The sequence below is a fragment of the Manacus vitellinus genome, unplaced genomic scaffold, assembly GCF_001715985.3.
Source record: "Manacus vitellinus isolate BGI_N305 unplaced genomic scaffold, ASM171598v3 scaffold_16_pilon, whole genome shotgun sequence".
NCBI lineage: Eukaryota > Metazoa > Chordata > Aves > Passeriformes > Pipridae > Manacus > Manacus vitellinus.
Genome location: NW_021939189.1, coordinates 6,223,372 through 6,241,415, shown reverse-complemented (window position 1 = coordinate 6,241,415; position 18,044 = coordinate 6,223,372). Strand labels below are relative to the sequence as shown.

At 52.6% G+C, this 18,044-nt stretch overlaps 1 protein-coding gene across 1 annotated transcript in view; it reads right to left on the bottom strand.

Annotated features, from left to right (window-relative positions):
• Positions 1 to 1,050: 1,050 nt before the first annotated feature.
• Positions 1,051 to 18,044, bottom strand: part of RGMA (repulsive guidance molecule BMP co-receptor a) — a 25,273-nt gene continuing 8,279 nt past the window's right edge. Inside the window, exons 3-4 of the mRNA XM_029958839.1 lie at positions 6,438 to 6,949; positions 1,051 to 4,198 (exon numbers count right to left, since the gene is read on the bottom strand). Coding sequence (XP_029814699.1) covers positions 3,503 to 4,198; positions 6,438 to 6,949 — 1,208 coding nt within the window. The 3' untranslated portion in view covers positions 1,051 to 3,502. The remainder of the gene's footprint in view (positions 4,199 to 6,437; positions 6,950 to 18,044) is intronic.

Here is an 18,044-nt window from a genome sequence, read left to right as displayed (position 1 = left end):
AGGGGACCCAAGGTGTCTGGCAATGCCGGCACAGGGAGCAGGACCTCCAGCCCTGCCTTGCACCCAGCTCAGTGAAGGGATGGGGAGGCTGGGAAGCCCCCCTGCTGTGCTTTATGCCAGAGTGGACCCTCTGAGTGGACCCTCTGCCAGAGTGGGCAGCCGGTTCCTGGAAGAAAAGCCATTTTTGGTGAACAACAATATCCTGCGGTTGTGGCTGTTCCCGGACAGGACAGCCGGGTGTGTGGAGCGGCTGCTCACCCCCAGTGCTCGGATGCAAAGCTCAGACCACCTGAGGCAGTGGCCCAAGGCCAGGGGATGGGCAGGCACAGCCACAGTGGGGCTGGAAACCCCTTCCAGATGGCAGGCAGTGGCACTTGAGCTGTGGTCCATTGCAGGGCGATGGGATGTGACTCTGGAGCCCTGAGGGGCTGCACTTCACTGTCCACGAAGCACGGTCTGCAGAGCAGTTTGAACCTCCCGAGGTGCCACAGGGCCATTGCATGGATTCGGCCAAATAATGTGTGTTTTGAGTTGGTGCTGGTATTCCACCTGCCCTCAGAATGTCCCTGTCCCCAGCTGCTGTGACAAGAAGTCCTTCGGATTTCAAAAATGGAAAATTAAACAAAAAAAAAAAAAGATTGCAATTTTGCTTTTCCTCATTAGAGGGCAGCAACAAACCCAAATGGGACAGGAGAGGTGGAATGGAGGAATTACCATTACCAGATGCAGGACACAATCTGCTGGGGTGAGCAGGGGAAGGGTGATGGTACTCACTTGGACTCCATTGCTGCACATCTGCTTTACCAGTGAGGCAAGGTTCTAATGGTTTATTATCTATATTTTTTTCCCCAACCCCCTTTTCATTTTTCTCACTTGGCTGTAGATAAACCCAGAACAAAATTCGCAGAATTCAGGACAGAAATGAGCTCTCTGAGGGTTAGAGGTGAGAGAGAGATGCTTTGGGAGTGAATGCTGAAATGGGGCAGCCTTCACATCCCACGTGGGGAACAGCACCAAGCAACACACCGGGAACAAACTGAGACCCACTCATTTATTGTCAAAAAACCTCAAACTTTACTTGCGTTTCTCTCAATAAATAATTTACAGTATGTACATATGGTGACACTCCCGAGGGTCTCAGCGCAGGGAGGAGGTCGGGGGGGCCTTTTCATAATGCCCCCTCACTTTGCCTAAGTATTTTTTTTTCTTTTGTTTCCAAGTATCGGGTCCTTCTTGGCCACACTTCACCTTTAACCAGGACTGGGTCAAACACAACCAAAATAAAGTGCTTCACTGTTTGCTTCTAAAATAGGGATGCCCCAACCACTGTACGCCAGCGGCCACCACTGGAGCACCCACCTGGACAGAGGGACTGAGCCACGCCATAACCAGACTTTCCTTGGGTGGAAACCATCCCTAAACCACAGCACATTGTGCCGTGGGGTGATTGTTTTACAGGAAAGGGAAGTCTTAGGGGAATTACTGACCTGTTGGCACACTGTGGCTGGGCCAGCTCAGGCAGCTTTCAAGCAGCACCATGTCTTCAGAGGGATGCTGCGCACAGCTGCTGTTAGATATGGGGCAACACTGCAAGAAACAAATGTTTCCTCTGACCCAGAGACAAATTTTGGCTTTTAAAACTTGAGTTTTGAATTTCTAGGGAAGATAAAAACTTGGGGTTTTTTTTCTTGGACAAAGGAAATAAAAAGTCCAAATCAGCCTGGCTGAACAACTAGTGCATTGGGAAATTAAACTGTCCTGTGCCATGGTCCAGTGGCTGCTCCCCTCAGAGTCTCCAAACTGTGATATCCTTATTTCAAAATCTCCCTAAACAGAGTATCTGGGGCACCAGCAAACAAAGCAAGGAGCAAAGTAGTAAACACATCTTTTTGTTTCTTTTCTTTCCTTAAACATTTAAAAACCAATTACATCTCTTCATCTGTACAGTCACACGAGATCAATGCCAGGGCTCTATATATTAAAGAGACAATATAAATTACATCCATTGACACAAGTTTGCATTTCTCTGCTGCTTTACAAATGGAGCTCTAGAGCTGTTAGGACACAATGAATAGTCACGCTGAGTATTTACACCAGGCTGCCTCTTGGCACCAGCCAAACCTAGCCTGTTCCCACCTCTTTTGGTGCTACAGCTTGTCTCATCATGCCCAGAGACCTCCCTTGAGAGCAAAGAGGTGCCCCCAAATGTGACACGTGTTTGGGGGCTTGTTTCTGGAAACTTCCCCCTGAGGAAAGGAGGGGAAACCCATCAGGAGGTCTCAAAGGCGCAGACCAAAGGTGGTCTTGATTTGTTCAGTGAGCAATGGGGTGAACCACAGAGGAACATGGAGAGGAGGAGATGGGCAGCATTATGTGGTGGAGGAGACTATTGATGGTTTTGAGACAGGGAACAGACATTTGGAGGCAGCTGGGGGGGGTCCTCTGCTGCGTCCCGTCTCCTGGCTGGATTTCTAACATTGCCCCATTTCTGATTCAAGCCCAGAACGGCTTAAGGTGCAACTGGTCTGCAATGGGGTTGCAAGCCGCGGCCCCAGGATGGGGAGCAGAGCAGAGACCTAGCAGCAAAAAAGGAATGCCACACTCCTGCTCCACCCCAGGGCCAGGCCGAGCTGGAAGGATGTGTGGATTGGGTCTCCCACTGAGCAGCTGCCCTGCTGCCAGTTTTAGGGGACCAGAGAGCAAATGCTGTGAGAAACTCATCCAACGCTGGGCAGAAGTTGCAGGAACCACTTGAATACTGGCCAGGTTTCTCCCACTGCTATCAAGAGTCCACGGTGGGTCCGGGCAGAGACAAGGGAGACAGGAATAAAACTACTGAGTGAATCAGCCGGATGGACTGGTTGGAACAGGAGATGCCCTTTGTACCACAGCAAATGCAGGCCAAGGCTTGAGGAACACATCCTCCTTCCACTCAGAAGATGCCTGGCACTAGCAGCTAAGCAAGCGTGGGATCATCCCCCACCACTTTGGCCCTCTGCATCACCTTCTGCAACAACAGGGCTGTGGGCAGGACATGCCCAAAAAGCAGAGTCCGGCCATGGCGATCAGGATGTCCAGCCCTGCTGTGCTGGCCAGGCTTGGCCCTGTCTTGCTGCTCCGTGCCCTCCTCACGGGCTCTGGCCTCCGAAGACAAAGCCACGTTCATGCACGTCAGTGTCACAGTCACCATGTGCATTTTTGGGACCTGGGGGAGCGCTATGAGGAGAGGAGCTACAAGGGTTCCTCAGCACCCACTCTACTGGGAGCAGGAGGAGGGGGGAGGTGAGGAAGGTCCAGACAAGGTACAGTCCAGCAAAAACTCCTGACTGGTCCCATTGGCAGCATGTTCCTCCCAGGCAAGAGCTGGGAAGGTGGAGGACTTGCAGCCAAGAGAGAGACTGAGGTCTGAGGACAACCTGTGCGGTTTCCAGCACCTCCATCTCATCCTTGGTTCCCTCCTGCTCCCCTTTCCCTGCTCTCCATGGTGTGATGGAGCAAACCTCTATAACAAGCACAACCAACTCAAACACAGCAGTGCTACCCAGAGGGTAGGATGTGTTCCTGTGGGAGCCATGTTGCCCGGGGCCAGCTCCCGTGTCCTTTCATAGAGGTGCAGCTTGTCTTTGTTGGAGTGAAGCATCTTCACATCCTCAAAGGCATAGTAAGCAGCCAGCATGAAGTTGACGTCCCCCGTGGTGAGGAGGTCGAAGACGCAGGACTGGAAGTAGAGATCCTCCACGGGCAGCTTTTCCCTGCACTTGGCCGTGGCCGTTTCGTAGGTGAAGGCCTCGGGGGGGGCCGGCAGGCTGGGCCCCTTCCTGCGAGCCCGACCCTCCGTGGCCTGAGCTGAGCGGACGGTCTGGAAGTCAATCTGCTGGTTGAGTGGACAACCACGGAGGCACAGGTAGAGGCCCTGACTGTCTCGGTCCTCCACGGCGTTCACCACCTCCTCCGGCATGCGCACAGCGAAGGTGAGGTACCGCCCCACCTGCCTCACCACGATGGTGGTGCCGATGTACTTGGCCTGGATCTCGATGTGTTGGCCCGACACCTTCTCGGTGATCTTCAGGCTGTTGGCTCCGTGCTTGTCCCCACCGTTCTTGGAGCCGTCGGCGAAGGCAGCTGGGAGCTCGTCCATCTCTGCCTGGTACACTTTCTGATCCACACACTCCTGGAAGCTCTTGAAGATGATGGTGAGCTGTGGGGGAGGAAAAGGACAGGGTTACAACCAGTGATGACCACCTGAGAGGACATAGCCGGCCACCAGGAGTGCTGTGGAAGGTGGATGAGCTGGATGCTGAGTCTGGATGGGAGAGAGACCTTCAGCTCATGGGCAGGTGCTTCAGGCTTAAAAGCCCCAATTTTAGCCACCCAGACATGGTCATCCTGCTCCAGCAAAGGGATATGGACAGGGTGTATGGAGTCAAGACCCAAAGGCTGAACTGAATGTACCACCTGGATCTGCAAGGTTATCTCCAGGCCTAACGCAGGATCTTCCTTGCAGCTGGAGCTGGGTGGAGTATCCCTACTCCCAGGCCTGTGGTGGCATGCCTGTGCACGCAGCACTGCCTCGCCTCCAGGGCTGCCAGATGGCAGCGGGGGATGAGCCCTGACTCCTTTAGAGGCAGTGGAGCTTCTTCTCTCACTCCCATGACATTTACATCCCAAGGGCTGGACCTCTTCCCTTCTCTGGCCACTCACAGACCAACCGACTCTTCCCCTGTGGGCCTTAGAACATGTCATGCTCTACCTCAACCACGCAGAACCACACAGGCACACACGTGTTCAGTGTGTTCCCATGGGATGGCCCTTCTAGGGGTGATTTTGTAGTGGCCTTGGCAGTGCTGGGTTACTGGCTGGACTCAATGATCTCAGAGGTCTTTTCGAACCTTAATTAATTCTGTGATTCTATGATACAAACTGAGCCCAACCTCACCCCTGGTTGAGGTCCCTTGCCAGAGAAAGGACCTCACAGCACTTGCTCTTCCCTTGCTGACCTGGCTTTATGGGGCAGACTTGAGGAGAAGGATCAGTAGAGTTTGCATGGGAAGAAGAGCAACTTGCTCTTCTTCCCACACAAACGATGCTTCCTCTTCTACCTCTTGCAGAGTTGCTCTTCTTGCACCTCTGCCTGTGAGGGAGAAGTGGCAAAGCGGATCTCCTTCCTTGTGGTTCTATGGAGGGGCAGACTGAGACCTGGCCAGAGTGAGGCAGGGCTGGAGAAGTGAGCAGAGAACACAAAGAGCCCTATGGGCCGAGTGCTCCCACCCTTTCCAACAGCATAAAGTCCTCCAGCCATGACACAGCAGTGCTCTCCATAGCTCATGCTGCACATCTCATGACTAATACCTCCTCACCACAAGCCCGTGAGGCAGATAAGGAGTGAAAAGGCTCAATTAAGATGGTGATCCTGCAATCCCAGCAGGTCCTTAAGGACCACTTTCCTCCAGCCAGACTTGCAAGCTTCAGCAGGTTTCGATGTCTTTTAGCGAGTAAGGAGTTCAGCGTATCTTTTAGGAGGTTTATCAGGGACAGGTCAAAACCTCAATGCAAGCTCCAGCACAGGATAAAGAGGTCACATCCAGAGCTGAGAAGCAGCCCATCCTACACATGCTTCTCTCCCAACACATAGGGAGAAGACGTGGAACTCCCAGATGTGGCAGGACAGGACATTTTCCAAAAGCAAGAAGATGCCTCCTGCTGAGCCTCCCTTTTTTTTTTGGCACAAAAATTGCCCTGTTAGCTTTAGAGCTTGTGCACCATGGGGTAGCACACCAGTTCCTCAGCTCCAGGTCTCTCCTGAAGCTGAGGCCGTGCCACACAAGTCCTGCTTTATGACAGCAGCACATTTTCAGTTGGGTTTTCTCAGTGCTTGCCTCGTACCTTCAGGATGTTTATTTAGGCTGTCAAAGCACCTCCAGAACAGACTGTTCCCCACAAAATGCCTTGACTTGGCTGCAAACCACAGAGACAATTACAAGCCTGGGCAAATGGGAAGGCAGCATGAGGAGCTCAGCTCCCTCCAGCCTTTTCCCTGCAAGCTCTAGCCTCCCTAGAGGGCAGTCCTGGGTTTGCCTGGGCCTTGGGTGTCCCCCAAGAAGTACTACCATCATTCCTGGCTGGCTGTTCAGCAATCTGGAGTTCCAAGGTGGGAGCTCTCTTAATTTGAAATCCCCCACTTGGCCATGATGGCCCCCTGAGCTGCAGTATCCTCAGCCTGCTCACCATGATGGGGCTGGATGTGCTCAAGAAGAAACCACAGGCCACTCAAGGCTGGGGATAAAAGAAGAACGGACTTCTCATATTTAGGGACAAACATTCTAATTCAGAGGAGCTCATGCTCCATCTTACCCTCCCCAAGGAGAAGTGCAAGCGGGGGAAGAGATGGAGGACAGAAAAGCCGTTCAGAAGCCCCTGGGGACATGTCTGAGGCTCACCTTGCTGGTGGCAGTGGCCGAGGAGCCAGGCAGCACCGGTGTGTTGGTGACCTGGACGTTCAGGTAGTTATTGTCTATGAGCGGCCAAGCCCCTTGCACCTTGCAGGTCTGGAAAGTGTCCGTGAAAGTCCTGAGGTGGGGGTCCCCAAAGAGCCCACAGTGGGTGTAGTTGGGGGTGGCCGAGTGCCTGTGAAAGCTCTTCTCGTAGTGGCAGATTTCGGGGCTGTCGGAGCGCTCCTGGCTGTCCCCGGGGGGCAATGTCCGGAGGCGGGGCTGGGACGTGGGGCCATCCTTGGAGCAGTTGTGCTGCACCATGAGATCGTCTATGCCATGCACGGCGGAGTGGTAGGCCAGGTCTCCCCTGCAGGTGCGGGCGGTGCGGCGGGTGCAGTGCGCGTACGCGCGCAGGGCCGTGCAGAACTCGGGCGCCTCCTCCGCGCCCAGGTGGTGGGACCCCGACGTGGCCGCCCAGAACTCAGAGTTGCACTTGAGGATCTTGCATGGAGACGTCACTGCAGGAGAGGGGAGGAAGGCACACAAGGTGGTCAGTGCTCGCCTGTGGGACACCCAGCTCTACCCCCGGTGAGAGGCTGCGTCCTCCTCCCGCGGCCCGAACTCATGACACCGGCTCTACCGCGTGATGGGACTCACTCACCAGACGTGACCCTCTCACATGACCCAACTCTCATGCATCAAAGGCAAAGAAACCAACAGAGTCTGCCCCAATTTAAGCCAAAAAGAGAAAGAGCACCCAGCCTTTAGATGAATGCTCCTGGGGGAAAACCACGGCGTGGAAGAATGGGACATATTCATAAGCAGCGATAAGGGAGGACCATTAATGTGGTGTGAAGATGCAATGGGGTTTTTAATGCCTCTTTAGGGTTTGACATTCAAAGCTCTGTGCTGCATGAGGTTCTGGGTGCTGCGTCCAGACTGAGGTCTACCAGCACAAAAATCTGCCTTCCTTCCTTATCCTCCTTCATGGGCATGGGAAAACCCAGTGCTGGCACGACCGCTGTGCCCAGCCACACGCCAGGATAGAGCAGGACCGTGACCCACCCTGCAGCACAGCCAGAGGCCCCCCCACCATCCCCATGGCTGCAGCAGTGACGGGTGCAATGCTTGCCCGTGTTCCTGCGCCTCCAGAAAGAAGCAGGAGCCAAAAAAACCTCTTTCTTGGCTGCTGTGTGGCTCTGCCCAGCCCTGGGAGCCCATTCCCCACCACGGCCCGCTGAGAGAGAACAAGAGGTGGAGGAGAAAAACCGGCGTGGCAGGTACGGGGATGCCAGTGAGCCCCCGCCTCCCCTTCCCACCCGCCGTGCATCGCTCAGGCGGAGGCGAAGCCAGAGGCTACGAGGCCTTTGCCAGGCTCAGCTGGAGCCCCGGTGCTTCCTGGCAAGGAGGAGGAAGGCAAAGAAAATTCAGATCCTGTTTTTTCCCCCTGCAACGTCTGCTCCCTGGGGCAGTGTGGCTTCCCTGGAGCAGCCTGGAAAGCAGCTGTGCAAAAAGCACATTGGCCATCGCTGAACTGTCGCAGACACTGCTCTGCCCCTGCCAATTTGGAGTCTTGCTGGGTGAACCCAGGCTCACACCACTTAAAATTCATGGCATTTTCCTTCCTCTCCTCTTAATCGACCCCCTCGGAGTGCTTGGAAACAGGATGGGCTCAGGCACAAAAGGCAGCAGGAGGAGGAGAAGAAAAGCCCCACCATTTCCAGATGCTACTGTGGTGCCTCTCGCAGGCGTACCCATATATTCCTGTCTCGGGGTTTGTTTAGAATGAGCTTGGCAAGGCATATGTGCCAAAAGCATTTCAGATTTGTTTAGAAAGAAAGTTACAAAACCCAGCATTGTTTCAGGGAAAACAGTATGTTTTAGTTTTAAACATCACAGTGATGGAAACCTAAACAGAGTTGGTGCTAGAAAATCAGAAAGGGAGACTGAGACTATAAAACACTAAGCAATTCAGCTGTGAGAAATAAGCCTGTCTCCTCTCTGTTTCCAAGAAGAGTGAAGTGCAAATAGGAAATGGTGACAGGTTCCTCACAGTTTTAAAATTCATGTTTAATAAATTCAGATGCTAGCAACAGCACCGAGGACCCAGGAGCTGTTTGGTCTTGGCAGCATCCCATTTAAACCTGCAAGCAGCATTGTGGAAAGCCTTTAACTCATCACTGACCAGAGGTGACTCAACAAAAAGGTTCTGACCTGGGACACAGGCTCACATTGCTATTAAGTCTTCTGCATGCATGGAAAACATTTAAAAGTATTTATTCTTTCATATCCCTCTCTCATTTATTCCAGGACTGTGGTTTTCCAGGACTATCATAGTGGAAGGTAGGAGTCAAAACAGCACAAAGGAGTGTGACCAGTGCCACCACTGCTGGTTATCCCAAACCCTTGTGGCATCAGGCAATTAAAGTCATTGCTCCCTAGTAGTTATGCTAATGTACAGCTTGAGGATGCCTTGAGGTTGCATGTGGCAGAAGGCACTGTCACTGCAGACAGACTTGCCAGCACAGCCTCAGGAAGAGCTGGAGGACACATCCCTGGACACACAGGACCCACACACCTCACAGCGCAGTAAGGCACCAGGATGCACTGCACAAAGCATCCCATCCTGTGAGCAGAGTCCAGGATGCAGTAGTACCTGGCTGCTCCAGCCCTTCAGCTGCTGTGTAGAGAGGAAATTTTTAGCAGGAATAAAGCCACAGCCCCCTGTTCTTTCAGGACTTGCTTCATTCACTTGGATGAGGAGATGCAGGCATGAGCTGCAGCTGCCTATAGGCAGAGTGGGCTCTGCAAAACAGCCCCCCAACACTCAGTACAAAACACAGCCCAGTGCTGAGCATCCCACGCTGCCACTCTGTCCAGGGTCACACATGACTTTATAAGGTACTGAATTGAAAAATCCCAACAAAACGGAGGGCAGGGAAGCGCATCTCCTTCCTCCCTGGGCCTGAAGGGGGAGCGTTCTGCTCTGAGATGTTATCGCTCCAGTTTTTGGCACCCGTCCCCTTCTCGCTGTTTCGCTCAGGGCCCCATATAAGGCCCGATCTCCCAGGCCAGGTGCCGCGGGCAGCTCAGGGGCCGCGCACCCTCCCCGTCCACTCATGCCTGGCCTTTCCCATGGACATTTCTCCAACCTCACCAGCAGCCACCAGGTTTGGTGATTCCCTCACACTGCTGGGCAGGGACCACGGCCAACAAAGGCTGTGGAGGAGAGCAAACACGACCCTTACCCCTCCCGACAAGCCTTGCCTCTCCCCTCTGGCAGCAGCTTTGGCACAGCGGTGCAGGCTCATTTGTACCCAGGCCAAGAAACGATGTTTATTCAATTTCGCATAATCTATTTTCCATCGACTCACAATGGATCTGTTTTTCAACCACAGATGACTTAGCACGGAAACAAATCCCTCTCAAGCAGGAACCCAGCAAGGTTCTCCTGGGATCTGTGAGACATCCCTAGGTCTGGGTGAATTCTTGTCCATGGCAAAGGGTCCTTCATCCCATAGACAGGTGACTTCAACCCCTCCAGCCACCTTCCAAACTCCCCATCATCTCCTTTCAAGACCTTGGTGGCACTCAAACCAGAGACAAAATTTCCTTTGTTATCTTGAAACCAACGGGTTTGGAAAGTTTAAAGCCAGAGGAAATCACAGAACCACCTGGACTAGGGCGGCCCCCCCGTGTAGCCCAGTGCCCCCCATTTGTTCAGGTACACCTCCCACGAGGATTCCTGCGGTCTGCGCAGACTGAAAAGCTGCCCCATTCCTCGGCAGCCTGTTTCAGGAGTTTATCACCTTTACAAAACACGGGTCTTGGTTCTAAGTGGATTTTATCTGACTTCATTGTAAGGACATAAAAAGAATCAGCGATTTTCTCCAAAGCAGTAAAAGGTCCGTTAGTAACCCGGTGTGTTTCCCACAAAGATATTTACACACTGCAATCAAGTCCCTTGTCAATCCTCCAGATAAGCTAAACGGTTTGCACTTTTAAGTTCTCACTGGAAGGTGTTTACCCAGCCCCACCATCAGACCTCCCTCCAGCAGCCTTGTTTCCTGCATAACCTACCACACCGACAGGCGATATGGATAAAGGACACGCTCACAGCTCTCCCGAGGTTGCCCCTTTCACCGGGACACTGAATTGAGCAGGCACTGAGATGTGACCTTTTCCAGAGCTCCTGGTTTGGAGAGAACTGGTCCTCCATTGAGAAAGCATCCCGTGGATCACCAAACACACACTCAGGCATTTGGGTTATCACACGACCCCAGTCCTGCTGCTCTGCCCTTGTCATCGGTACATTACACTACTCGCTGTCAAATTAAGTGTTCAAACATACTACATGCACACATCTAATTTTAATAGCACTTAATTACCAGTGCCCCCCTATTTTCCCTTAAGCTGGTGTCGGGTAACCTGGATTTCGTTTACCCAAATCACGAGCTTTCAGAAAACTAGCACAAAATCAACATTTCATCTATTCTCCTGTAATTTCTCTAACAAAGAGAATTACTGGAAATTAATTTCAGTAAGCAAAAGCCAACTCTTTTAAGACTCTTGATTGCATTTTAACCAGACCTGTTAATTTTAAAGTGTTCACTGCTAAGAGATGTTATTTAATATCTACTAACGGGCTGGAAAGTATTTCATCACCCACATGTGATGCAAATACATCATCCTGCGTTTTTCCAAATACATGGATTGAAGTGTAGATGTGCAAGCCTCACACATGCAGTAAAAGGCTTTTTCAGAGAACACAGTAAAACGTAATTACCTTTGGCCTCAGATCTGAGCACCCAGACTTAGGCTCCTAAACACATATTTATTTAAGTAATCTAAATAAACATATTTATGCTGACACCTCAATAGGAAAGGCACGATTCTCTGAGGTGCTAAATACCAGCAACATTTGCCAGGAGATGTGGGCTGCTCGGCTCACAGGCGGACAGCAGTCACCACCAGCACCAAAATGACCCCAAAAGAGTTAGAAAAAAATAAATCACATTGCTGCTTAAAACATGGCTGAAGGGATTCCTTCCAGCAAGGTTTCGGGAGTCCAAAGCAAAAACTGAGGGAATGAACATCAGCCCTTTGCTGGAAGTCTACATGAGCCACCCCAGTGGTGGCCATGCTGGTGCCACATCTTGATGCCCAGGAGGGTTGTCAGATCAGATATAAAGAAGACACTTTCTACAATTAGGGTGCTGAAACACTGGTACAGGTTGCCCCAGAGAGGTGGCGAGTGCCCCATCCGTGGAAACATCCAAGCTGTTCCTGCCAATGGCAGGGGGGGGTTGGACAAGGTGATTTTTAAAGGTCCTTTCCAACCCAAACCATTCTGTGATTCTATTTTATGACACGGATCAACCGGCGCCTTGTCACACCAGGGAGAGAAACGAGCCCACCGGTGCCATCGGCAGCCCTGAGGGATGATGGATGGGGTGTCGTGGGCAGGGGCAGCTCTCCCGAAGCCCTACAGGGCACCCTGGGGTGAGGAAGACCCAAGGGCCACCTGACCCAAGCTTGGTGAAAGGATTTGTGCGGGAAGGCAGCGCCGGGCTCTTCCAGCGACCTCCTTTGAACTGTTAATCAAGCACAATCTTGCAGAATAATAGCCTGGTTATTATTGCCTTGTTTGCATAACAAAGAGGCCCAATAAAACTGATTTGACTGTGCTCAGAGGGGGTGTGAAAGATCAGCCCTGAGAAAAGAGCTGCAGGAATGCAGCAAACTGCTCCAAAGCCTCAACCCAGGAAGAAAGACAATGCAATTTGCCATCAAGAAAAGCCCAATAGACCAATAAATTACCCATGTGCAAAGGGATTAGATCAGGTTTCAGTTGCACTGAAGTGGGGGCAGGACCGGGAGGAGGGAACTGAAGGAGAAAAATAAACCTGACTCTTAAAGAGCTCAGGCTCATATTTTGCAAGGGTGTGCGTGGGGAGGTTGGCTCTGTGGGGCCACCTTCCACGCTGGGGCCGGGGTTTTGTGCTCTTTTCCACTGGCAAAAGCAGCACATGCACTAAATCCAGGCAAAGGCTGTACCTGCGTATGACAGAGTAACTTTAGATGTACCAGAGAGCACACACACCTCAATCCACCCAGCCTCGTTTAACCCAATCCTTGTCTTGCTCAAGAGGATGCTGGGGAAAGGAAAAACCAGTTCCTTTAAGTCAAAAGAACGACACAAGATGGAGTTTTCTCGTTTCAACCTGTGTCAATCACTAAAGCATCTGGAGGACCTGCCACGGCCAACTCCCTTTTGTCCTCAGCGCTGAGTTCACGGCCCCCCATCCCTCCTCTCCAGGCGTCGCAGAGACACGGGCAAGTACAGGCAGGAAACAAGCAGAGTCAGTGTCTTCACCGGCTACAGCACAAACTGTCGGATGCTGCCGAAGGAACCCTTGATGGCTCCTGTCACTTAGTCAGCTCTTTTGGCTCGGAGAGTCAGCTTACCGCTGACCCGGCATGCTCAGCGGGAGCAAATGCATCTCTCCCCAGCCCCCCCCGGCCAGCCCTGCTCCTCTTCCAGCCTCACCTCGACATCCCCGTGGAGGGAGAAGAGTGGGCAGACACCACCAGAGAGGGCATCAGCCATGGAGGTGGCAGCCAGGGCCATGCTGCTCTGAGAACTACTGGAAAATCTTGGGAAGTTCAGTAGGCACGATGGGCTGAGAGGAGGAATCAGACAATGCAGCAATGGGGTCGCAGACTTTGCTCTCAAATCTTCCTCCCGCAATTGATGCCTCAGCACTGCCTTTGCCACAAACACTGAGCTTTCACCTGCTCAGAGGAAGCAGCACCAGTGGATGGTTCAGAGGATGCAGGTTTTGCTCCACTACGAGCTGGTGGGTGGAGGATGAGGAAGGAGGGAAGCAATAGGGAAGTGATCTCCTCTGACTCTCCATCTGCAGAAGGGCACTAAAAGTGCTGGCTCTGCACCACAGTGTGCTGCAGGCTGGGAAGCTGTTGTGGAGCTGCACACCTGACTTTCCCAGATGAAGAGCACCCCGACGTTTTCACCAAGAGTTCCCAAGAGCCGGTAAAACTCCTTGGGGAAGTAGTCCATTTTACAGATGAGGACACAGAGGATGTGAAGGGTTTCACCAAAGATGAGCCCAGTGGGAAGAGAGGGGGATTTGCACTCTCATCCCTGCACGATACATCACCCTCAGCTTCCTCCCCCAGCCACCACCACCCGTGTCCTCCTCCCTCTGAAGCAGCGGTACTTGGATAAGGTCACCTCTGCCAGCCACCTCCACTGCTGAGTGTTTCAGGTTTCCAGCAGACATCACTCTCCCCATGCCAAAGCTGTTTTCCCAGGGTGCCTTTGAAGGCACAGCTGCCACCCACCAGCGCCCGGGGCCCCCCAGGTGTGGCAGTGGGTCCCTCACCCTCCTCCCCCTCGCCCAGGCCGCGGCGGGGCTGGCAGGGAAACGCTTTCTGCTCACAGGTGTGGATTCCCTCTAGGAATAATCATCCCTGCCGTGCTCTTGTGAAATTTCAACCCTTCAAACGCAGAGGTAAATGAGATACAAAACGACGAGATGGAGAAAAGCCTGGAGCACATAAATCTGGATGAGGCAAATTTATACAATTAAATGCCTGCCAAAAAATTGCGGCATCTCAATCGGAGGCGTTGGTTTTGTGCAGGGCGTGGGGTGGCAGCTGCCCGGCTGGATGGCAGCAGTCCCATGAGCCCATCAGAAATCCATGGGGACACCTGACTGATGCTGGAGCCACACCCAGGGATGCAGGGGATCTTGTGGATCCCTTCCTGCAGGCTGGGCTCCCACCTAGAACCAGACTCCCTCCCCATCACTCATGCCCCACAGAAGCCTCAATATCTGTCCGTCCTTCACAGCCACAGACCTTCAGAGGTTTATTTATTTTTAAATGCATTCGATTGCTGCCCCTCCTGGGCTCAGGTTTTAATTTTAAAAGAAAAAGTAACTTTCTAACTGAACCCACACCCCCAGTCCCGCTGCTCCCCCACTCCCATCCCGAGCACAGTAATACTCTCATCACTGTGAGCTGGCAAAGTCCAGAGTCATGATCCATCCCTAAAATGTCCTGCCACATGTCCTTGTCATCTCAGAAAGGGCCAGCTGGAGTGTGTCACACAGCAAGAGAAAAAGGTAGCTTGTCCAAAACCCAAACCGCCATAGATCATTACTAGGGCTTTGGGGACCAAAGTCAACAGCTGTCCAGGAAGGAGAGGAAACCGAGGGAGGAGAAAATTCTTTGGGCTCAAGTGAAGCTTGCTCTCTGCCTGACCCATAAAACCCTGTATGTCAGCGATAGCTCTGCTTGCTGGGAACTGAATGGCCAAGCTCCCATGGACGCTCATGCAGCAGAAAGTGGGACTCGACACCCTTCTGAAGGACCTGCTGTCCCCACGGCTGTGGGACACGAGCCCCTGGCCAACCCACACAGCACAGTCAGACAGAGTGGCTCAGTCTGTGCCTACCAGGGCTGTGTGTGTCGGAGCCAGCTTGTTCTCCGCAGTGAGAGCCTGATGACTTCATCAAGGGGATGGCATCTGGTTTTGCAGTTGGCCATAATTCAATTCTCCCCCTTGCTGCAGGAATTTCAGCTGGTGGAGCAGTGATTTACTCAGCCGGGCTGCACTTGAGTGCAAAGCAATCTTGAGGCTACAATCGAACGCCCTGTTATTTTGAGAGCTCACGGACAAGGGAATAAATATCCTCTTCTTTTCATCCCAGTAGCTGCCAAGTGCAGGCTACAGAGCTTTTTAAAGGCATTTAGGAGCTCTCCTCTAACAACTGTGCTCTGGATGCTGCGCGTGGCCAAGCAGGGCCCTGCCTGCACAGCTTGCTCCTGATCAGGATGGGATTTACCAGGACAGCCTGAAAAAGGCCAGGGTATCCCTTCACCTGCCCCACCACAGCTGCACCTCCAAGCATCCCCCATGCTCTCCAAAAACCCTTGCCTATCACCCCAGCACGCATCACTTCTGGACTGCAGCAGCCCTGAGTTCACCTCATCCCCCTTCAAACCACCTGGGACCCTGAGGCTTTTTTGGTCCTAGGTTCCCACACTCCCCCTTACTCCAAGTTTGGTGTCTGCTCCAAGAGGAAAAGCAAATCAAACCAAATCACACTCATCCAAATGGACCACAAGCCCTCATCTTTGACCTTCTTCACTGTCCCACTAACACTCATCCCTTGAGAGCAGTAGGGCTTGGCTGTGGGATTCCCTGGGCTGAGGAGGGGCTCACTTGGGCCACACAGCCCTGCCGGAGTCTACAATATTTCATGGGATGTGCCCATTAGGGAGCCAGAAGAGAGACCACAAAACTCATTGTCACTGGGGCCGCAGCCTGGCTCTCCAGGGACAGCAGGTCGGTGCAGAGCCCGAGAGCCCCCAGGTCAGGAAGTTTTTGTGGCTGCCCAGCCCTGTGAGCACTTTCATGTGCACATCCGACTCGGCACAGCTGTCCAGGCCACAGAGAAAGAAACCTCAGCTGCTCCCATGATAAATCCAGTCATTCTTAATATCACCTTGTTCCCAGTAACCAAGGGCCAGGAATTTAATGATTTTCTGTGGAAAAAAGCAACGTATCCACCTCACCTACTTTAAAAACAAGGTGCCTCCTTCCAGCCCCACGACAAGCCTTTCTGGCAATGGCAAAGAACTCACTGTTCCAAGTACCAGATGAGCTCCGAGCAAGCAACAAAACAGGGAAGCCAAAATATTTCCAGGTTTACGTTTGAATCCCTCCCTTCTTCTCTGCCCTGACAACATCTCGCACTGGCGCCTCCTCCCCTGCCGCCACCTTCCCCAGGTTGGGCTCCCCCTTCACAGCATTGCGGGGGTGTTGCCTCAGCAGCCTCTAAGCCCCCCATCTCAATTTCAGCTTAATGCTGCGATCACCTCCCTGCTACTGAGACAAAAGTCATTTATCAACTCATCTGATCCATCTCCCAGTGGGTTGGATCCTTATCTAGAACCTATTCCATTGCCTGGATGGACCAAGGCTAGAAAATTCCAAATTTTTTTGGAGGCAGGAGTGGCAAAGCTGAACACAAACGGGAACAGCCAAAGCGTAGTACGAGGGGGAGAGCAAAACCTGATGCACCTGGAGCAAAACACCCAGGGCCACATTTTGGAAGTACAAAAGGGGACAAAAGAATTTGCAAGAAAACTCAGCACAGCCCGTACTGGGATGCACAGATGGGGGGAGTCAGCTGAGCACTCCAGGAAATCAGGGTCTCAGATGGGAGGGGAGAGCGCCCGTGAGCATTCAACACTGAGACCTGACACAAGCTCCAAGCAGGGTTTCTGCCAGGAAAACTGTCAGCAGTGGCCTTCTCTGGCCAGACCTCCTTCCCCAACTGCCCCAGGATCATCCTGACCCATGCCAGTGCCCCCAGCCCGAGGGCACTCACTGGTGGGGGCCGCCCAGGAGGCAGCAGGGCGAAGCCATCGGTGTGAGAGCAGCACAAGTGGGAATCCAGCCCGGGGTGCGAGTGTAGGGGGGGTTTAAGCAAATAAATAAATAGGGCAGGACTCGGCGAGGCACTGATCTGACACGCCGAGCGCCCGCCTGGGCAGCCTCCAGCGGCCCTGCTCACCCAGGGCTCTCAGGAGGGGTGCGAAACCTCCTCGTTGCTGGGAATCTGTTGGGAAACCACAAATTCCCAGGAAGCGCAGGGAAAAAGGGGCAAAGGATATGTCAAGGAATAAATCCCCCCTTTTTTCCTACCTTCCCACCCCAAAAAGCTTTCAAAAAAAGCCCCCAGAGTGCTCCCAGCCCTGGGCACGGGGAGCCCCGTCTCCGCCTGCGCCCCACTCCCGCGGGCTCCGGATCGCCTCGTTCTGCCAGTTCTTTGCACCTTATTTGACTGCTGAAGGGAGAATCAAACAAAGCAGCCAGCCAGATCTCCTATCAAGTTCTTTCTTGCACCGTAAATCTCACAGCCTCGACGCTTTGCAACTCAACCGCTCCGAAAAGGGCGTTAAGCAACACATATGGGAGCAGCTCCAGAGTTTCCAGAAAAAACAGGGGGTTCAGCTTCCAGCCTTGCTGGGAAGTCCCATGGGAGAAGTGAGGTCCAGAGGGCCAGCGCTGGAAAGGTTTTCCTTTCGCCTTCGGAAGAGGGCGAAGAGGGCAAGAGGGGAGGAAGGGCGTAAAGAAAGCAGTTATTTATTTATTTCCTACATGTGTGTGCAAGACTGCTTCACCTACGGTTATGCAAAAGAAAGGCAGAGGCGATTTAAAAATTAATAAATTAAAAAGAGTAAAAGGAAAGTTTTACTAAACTAAAAAAAAGAGAGATGGGGAGACTTAAGCCTTAGAGCTTTTCTTTCTCCCTCCTGCTTTCTCTCCTCTTTTTCCCCCCCCTTGCAAATGAAAAAAAAAAAAAAAGAGGTAAAGAAACTGGAGAGTTTTGGAAGGAACAAATCCGCCTCTGTGGACTGGGTTTCCCCTCCCCCAACAAAAACAAGCACTCAGGGCTTGAAGGAATTTGCAGGCAGAGATCTGCCAAAAACATTGTGAAAAACTATGGGGGATTCATTGGAAACAGATGGCGTTTTCAGCTGTAATTCTGAAATTCTCCCCTTTTCTGACACAAT